Raw genomic sequence first — 7276 nt, 5'->3', positions numbered from 1 at the left:
ATTCAAAGCTATAACCGGTATTGTGTGTGTGTGTGTGTGTGTGTATATATATATACTTGTTATTGACTGAACAAACAAAGGTTGAGTTTTTAGAAAACCCTAGTTGCTAATATAATATGACATAAAATCATAGATATGTCCTAAACCATGAAAAAAAAATAAGTTGATGAGTTACGTTACCTCAAACTGTGTGTTTTTCTGCACGTCTCCTGGCGTGTGAACTTCCATCGACTTTCGGCTACTAGTAGAAATAGAGATCCTAAGACAAGATCATGAAACCATTTCGTTGTGTTTAATCTGATTTACATATGTAATTGGTCTAGAGTTATGCTATCAGATCTTTTCTACATTTTCCCTCTAATAAACGTTATAGAATAACAATTATTATCCGTATTAAAAACAACAACAACATTGTTTTGGTAGATTGTACAAAATAAGTGTTAAACCAAGGAAACTGCCACACTGTAAATAATCTACTTAGGCTTAGAGCCCACAGATTTCAGATCAAGTAACAAAGTGGTTATGTTTTAAAAGATAATTAATATGATTAATTTTTGTTATATTTCATTAAGCATAAATTAGAAGCTATTTTCAAGATATAAATAACCCAAAAAGCATATAAATTGTTCTCTGAATAGGGTAAAATTTTGCTATAAAGAAAAAGATTGATGAGGAAAATGCGTTTTATTCAAATAACCCCAAACCATTAATTTGTCCTTTACGTATATATACAGAGTACGAGCATGTAGTTATTATAATGCTTTAGAGTAGTTGTCGATGCATATATATAAGGCGAACCAGAAAAAATATACCGAAACACCAAATTTAACATAATTTCGGTATACCTTTACATGTAAAGGTGTACTTTGTTCCACCAAAGTTTAAAATCACAAGAGGAAGGCCGTCCCGGTCCGAAACTTTGTGAACATTAAAACATCTATCTATATTTTAACATTTGTTTATTTTATAAGGTTTCCCCTTTTTGTTTTCACTTTAACTGTATCACAGCGGTCATTTTATGACTACGATCAACAAGACCTTATAGCGTTTGATTAATACAAACAGTATTTAACTATACGTTATTGAGCAATACGTCATTAGTATAAACAAGACTGAACAATAGAACATTATAAAACATCTTTAAAAAATGTAACACTGATATATTGACCAGTCTCTTTATAAGGCTCTTCACATAATATTGAATTGGAAACTTTTCTCAGCGATAATGACCTGAAAACATAGACTCCACAGAATGCCAGAATGTTTCTTGTTCGCCCATACATTGAAACCCATAATCTCTAACTCTTTCACAGAGGAAAACGGTGAAGGCTTTAAGGTTTCAGATTTTCTCAAAGATACTCAATTGAATTAAGATAAAGTAACTATGCTGGACAAGGAAGTTGGTCTTCAAGCTAATTTTGGAAAATACGATTGCTAACATCTAGGTGGAATGCAGCAATGTGAGTTGAACATGATCAGTAACACATCTCGTGTACACTGTATATGTTATTCAACTCTCTAAAGGAAACAAAGGGTTCAACTCCTGCCGCAAAACCGTTCCGTAACAACACAAGCAGGATCATGTTTTGCATGTAATTTTCTCTGTAATTTGACTCTACCGTCTCTACAGAATAGGATAAACCGCGATTCATTTGATCATATTACAAGCTTACACTCAACAATTTGGGCTCTGAGCACCACTGAAACCAAGCTTTTGCTGTTTACATCTGGAATAAATGATTTTCGACTCCTATATTTCTTTCATACGGTGCAGTTGGAGAAAGTCAGTTTTTAACCATTGTTCAATAAATTGGGACATAGCATGTTGCTTATTGCACCTTACAAATCAGTCCGATCTTTTTCCTCCCCCCATTCTGTCATCAGCATTTGAAAGCTACGGATACATTTCTTTTCGATTTGCAGTGTTGGTAAACTCTGATGATAGATACTTTGAACAAACAGTTCATGATGATAGATACTTTGAACAACCAGTTCATTGCTAACGAGGCTATTTACAGTCGTCCCTAATTTTGAACTACTACTGACCAGAAGGACGATGTGGTCGCAGAAAAGATTTGTTCTGTCCTTTGAATCGAATTACAGGATTAACTACCATTTTTAGAAGGTGCCTACTGTAGAAAGTTTATGGCATATTATTGGCTTCACGTATCAAACCTTGAACACTTCTAAAAACTAACCCCTAAACCATGCTTAGCCTTTTTGTTACTGCTATGCCTATTTCTAAGCTCTAGGGTTATATATCAGTCTTTACTTTATATATATAAATCCTTTAAATGATATGACTTTTAGATTGCACATTTCATCATATTTTATACACTGTTTCCTCATTTCTTTATTCTTAGAAACCTACTTAAATTTTAAATTATCTTTTACTCTGGGACCTGTTGCACACTGACTTGTTTATTCTGGAGGATTTTTTGTCCCCCAATTCACACTGATTCGCTATGAAAGATCTCTTTTGTACACTAATTCAAAATTATAACTTATGTTTGGAGATATTGTAATTTTTATGCAAAAATATTATCACATTTGGGCTTACTGTACTCTAATTCATAATGCCCTTTACATTTCAAAGTCTTGCACAATACATGTAGCTTCTCGGGCTGGTACGTCTGGTTGTTAGAGCACTCGACTTAAAATCTGTGGTTTTGTCAAAAATTAAAATATTACATAGAAAGTTTATATATACTCTAATTTTACGTTAATTCAAGTTGAATAATTTAAGAAATTACTGGCAACGGTAGATACCATTCTTGAATTAGAAATAAATATCCATAAATGAACATAGGTTAATAGTTACAACTAAAGGATAACCATTCTTATAATGATTTTTTGAAGTATTTGTTTATTCAGTAAACTGCCTAAAGAACACATAAAAAGTAGATTATATATAATTTCTGTATTTTTGTTAGTGAAATATGCCCTCTCGCAGCACAGTTCAAGGCTTATAGGTGAGATGAAATTTGAATTGCTATGGCAAAAGGCAAGTATTAAATCGGTTTGATTCAATTGAAAAAAATATTTCAAATAAAAATTTGTCTGCCTTAAAATGTACATATATAAGAATGTCACACAAAGAAAGCAATACCGAAAAAGGAACGTTTTTTACACCACTTTCAACAAAAGTGGGTACACAGGAAGTCATGCTTTCATTCTCTATATGTATGTTAGATGAAATGCCGGTTTCAGAATTTACCAAAAATGTGAGATTTATATCACGCCCTTAAAAACAACAAACAAATCAGTCACAGAAAGACACAATAATCTCAGATAAAACATTAAATCTAATTATTTCTGTTCAGAATCTATCATAGAATTCGCTAGTTTACCGTATCTAAGACTAACTAAAATGTAAATGTGTGACTTACGTTCTCTAACACCCAAGTGCCTGCGATCAACGACCAAAGTGAAGTCAGTGGTAAACGATTCTTGGGCAGATCGCCTTTCGTTGAATTGAATACGTTCACCTGTACCTGTATATGGGCATGATAAGAATGTTTAATCATGTAATTTCGCGCTTCGCTGCTTAACGAGCTTTCCATTTCCGAATGAAACAATATTACTTTCCCGTCTACACCGCATATCAATGAAATTTCACGAACTTAGACAACACCTCTGTTATTTCTAAAACGCCCGTCATATCTAGGTAACCTACTTTAGTCGGTCTCAAAATAAATAGTGAGTACATTAATAACATCGAAAACCAGAGCATCTATCCTCGAATCATTAGCTGTCAGAGCGGCTGTATTATATAAAATAAATAGTGAGTACATTAATAACATCGAAAACCAGAGCATCTATCCTCGAATCATTAGCTGTCAGAGCGGCTGTATTATATAAAATAAATAGTGAGTACATTAATAACATCGAAAACCAGAGCATCTATCCTCGAATCATTAGCTGTCAGAGCGGCTGTATTATATAAAATAAATAGTGAGTACATTAATAACATCGAAAACCAGAGCATCTATCCTCGAATCATTAGCTGTCAGAGCGGCTGTATTATATAAAATAAATAAATATTTTAGATCTCTTTCTAGATGCTTGGGTAAAAATATAATCAGGATTTACAGTTACAGATGATTTTTACTTATCAAAATGTTCTGTACAAAGGCGTTTAATATCATAGGGAGTTGTATATTTGGTTTGGTGAATTTTGCGCAAAGCTATTCAACGGCTATATGTACTAGCTGTCCCTAATTTTGAAGTCAGAGAAAATAAGGAAGCCAGTTAGTCATCATCAGCTACCGCTAACTCTTGGGCTAATTTTTTACCGACAAAAAGTGCGATTGACCGTCTCGTTATAACGCCCCATGGCTAAAAAGGTGAGCATTTTCGGTGAAGGGATTCGAACCCGTGACTAGGAGTAGAGCGCCCTTATCACCAGGCAGAGAATTTTAGGAGTCATAAAAACAACGGAGTTCAGGTTTTAATTATAATTATAAAAATTGGCTTTGAAAAATATGTTAATGTACAGAAGTATTTACAAAAACCAATAGAAATAAAACATTTTCTAAAGAAGGTCACCTTACTTATTTTTTACGATTGATTTCTCACTAGGGTTAAATAGTATTTCATTATTATAGAATGTTTTCACTCGTGTTATTTTATCTAAGAGCATATCAGAACATGTTTTAAAATGTAGATATATTAGTGAAAGTATTTAATAAGAATTTCTAATCAAAGTAAAAACTTCAAAGATCAAACCTAAAAGTAAGTTATAAGTTAATGGAGCCAGTTTAATGTAACAAACTGAGTATAAGAATGTAATGTCAAAAATCAATACACCAGCAAAACTGAAACCTATAATGATTAAAATGCATTAAATCATTATTTCAGCGCCCTTGCTGTTCACGACATTTTCTGCCATAATCTCAATAATATCTCACGGTCTACAGTGAAGCCCACGACAGTCACTTGAGATAAAGAAACAGCATTAGAAAAAAAAATAACAAAAAAATTATTACACTATATTTTGCAAGTTTAAACCCGCTAAGTGAAGCACTAACACATAAATTATGTAAGATTATTTAAAATATATTTTGCGCGACAACACAAAAAAAGAACACCGGCACAACTTGAAATTTCTTCCTGTTATGAGGTGCTTTTAAATACTTTGCAAGACTCACTTATCAGTCACTAAATCGTTCTTATATTTTATGACAATTTAAAAAAATATTTAACCAGTTCATTGCCGAAAAAAGCCACCTGTTAACTGTAGCCTGGTAAGATATCCTCCAAAGCCAAACTTCCCATACATAATGGTTTAAGGGGGGTTTTTCTGTGATTACGCACTTGCACACTTTAGTCATACATACATGCTTTAATCACAAAATAAACAAACAATCATTGTCATTTGCAGTTTAGGTTTTGGGACGACTAATCAAACTAAGGGATGTTGTTCTCCTCGTCTACAAGAATTTGTTTTTACAAGTCTCAGTCAAATTATTCACTAACTTTCCAAACCTTCTAAACCAATTTTAGTTGTTACCAGGGGATAAAAGATATAGTGCATACCGACTCTAATAATACTCTATATGTTATACAATTTGTTTGTTTGTTTTTTGAATTTCGCGCAAAGCTACACGAGGGCTATCTGCGCTAGCCGTCCCTAATTTAGCAGTGTAAGACTAGAGGGAAGGCAGCTAGTCATAACCACCCACCGCCAACTCTTGGGCTACTCTTTTATAAAAAAAAATAGTGGCATTGATCGTACATTCTAACGCCCTCACAGTTGAAATTGCGAGTGGAGCGCCCTAACCACCTGGCCATGCCGAGCCGTTATTATACAGAAAGAAAGAAATGATAAAACTTGTTTCTAGACGTCACACTTATTTTTATTAGTTTTATAGTTGCTTTCACACCTTTCTTTTGTCATTACAGCTGACAAAGAACAAGAAACAAAAGGAAAATAGAGCTTAAAATTTACGGATAACGAGCTAACAGACCCTAATAAAGATTAAATCTTACATGTAACTTTTAATTTTTTGTATAAATCTACTTTACCGTTATGTCATATTTTACTCCGAAAACTATGACATCATAAATATACACACATTTGTAGATATTACTTTTCTTATAACATTTCAACTTTGACTTTACTTACTTATCTTTTCTTCCTTGAATTTATTTTAGTTCCAAAAATACGGTGATAATGACTCCAAAGATTTCATGTGAAATTTATTCCTGGAGTAAGTTTTACTGTCTCAGGCTTCCTTAGTTGGTTTAATGACCTTATAGTGATAAAAAAGTTTAATACATATAAAAAATTTCAACAAAACACAAATTACTATTGTTAAATTCTTAAGCAAGCTGCCATGCTAGCTGACTGTATTAATTCCTGTCTGTAGCATTATATGACTACCAAACTGTTTATACACAAGAATCGCTTAATAACAAGACTTTGAAGGCAGTGGATATTAGACAAGAAACTTATTACTGTGGCCCGGCATGGCCAGGTGGTTAAGGCACTCGACTCGCAATCTGAGGGTCGCGGGTTCGAATCCCCGTCACACCAAACATGCTCGCCCTTTCAGCCGTGGGGGCGTTATAATGTGACGGTCAATCCCACTATTCGTTGGTAAAAGAGTAGACCAAGAGTTGGCGGTGGGTGGTGTTGACTAGCTGCCTTCCCTCTAGTCTTACACTGCTAAATTAGGGACGGCTAGCGCAGATAGCCCTCGTGTAGCTTTGCGCGAAATTCAAAACAAACAAACTTATTACTGTTATTACGATAGACTGCATGCTTGATTGGCAATGGAAATGTTTTATCGTTAATCCCACTCACTGATGTATACTCTATGTAATATTAAATCCAATGATAATACACCACCACCAAAATACGAGGAAATTCAGTGATGAAAGAATTATAATTTGTCGCTCAGTCAAATAGATATATTTTCAAATCATTCAAGTCGGTAAAAATCAAGACCATAAAGAAGATTTCAATAATAATAAAAGTTCAAATGGTAATACTGTTAGTTCATTGGCTTCTAATATGGGCGTACTAATTCAGCGACTATAAGAAATTAACTAGACAACCCGTGACCCGTTGGGTCTCCCACTATTCAGTGGTTATGAAGAATTCAAGCTAATTTCAATATTGAACCGAAATGAAGGTTTATTTTGATATAATTTAATTAACTATTTCAATCCATTCGTGTTATTCATAATTCAAGAAAAGATATTTGATTGTTGATCGGGAGTAAAAGGAAAGACCATTTCAAGTCAGAGTTTTCAGGTATTGTGATGAATT

The 7276-nt window shown here is 33.5% G+C and overlaps 1 protein-coding gene across 1 annotated transcript in view; it reads right to left on the bottom strand.

The window, feature by feature from the left end:
* Positions 1-302, bottom strand: part of LOC106458901 (BTB/POZ domain-containing protein 6-like) — an 11908-nt gene extending 11606 nt beyond the window's left edge. Inside the window, exon 1 of the mRNA XM_022385264.1 lies at positions 181-302. Within this exon, the coding sequence (XP_022240972.1) occupies positions 181-228 (48 nt within the window). The 5' untranslated portion in view covers positions 229-302. The remainder of the gene's footprint in view (positions 1-180) is intronic.
* Between the last annotated feature and the right edge of the window lie 6974 nt (positions 303-7276).

This window comes from Limulus polyphemus, unplaced genomic scaffold, assembly GCF_000517525.1.
Source record: "Limulus polyphemus unplaced genomic scaffold, Limulus_polyphemus-2.1.2 Scaffold531, whole genome shotgun sequence".
NCBI classification, from domain to species: Eukaryota; Metazoa; Arthropoda; class Merostomata; order Xiphosura; family Limulidae; genus Limulus; species Limulus polyphemus.
This window is presented reverse-complemented; position numbering and strand designations above follow the sequence as displayed.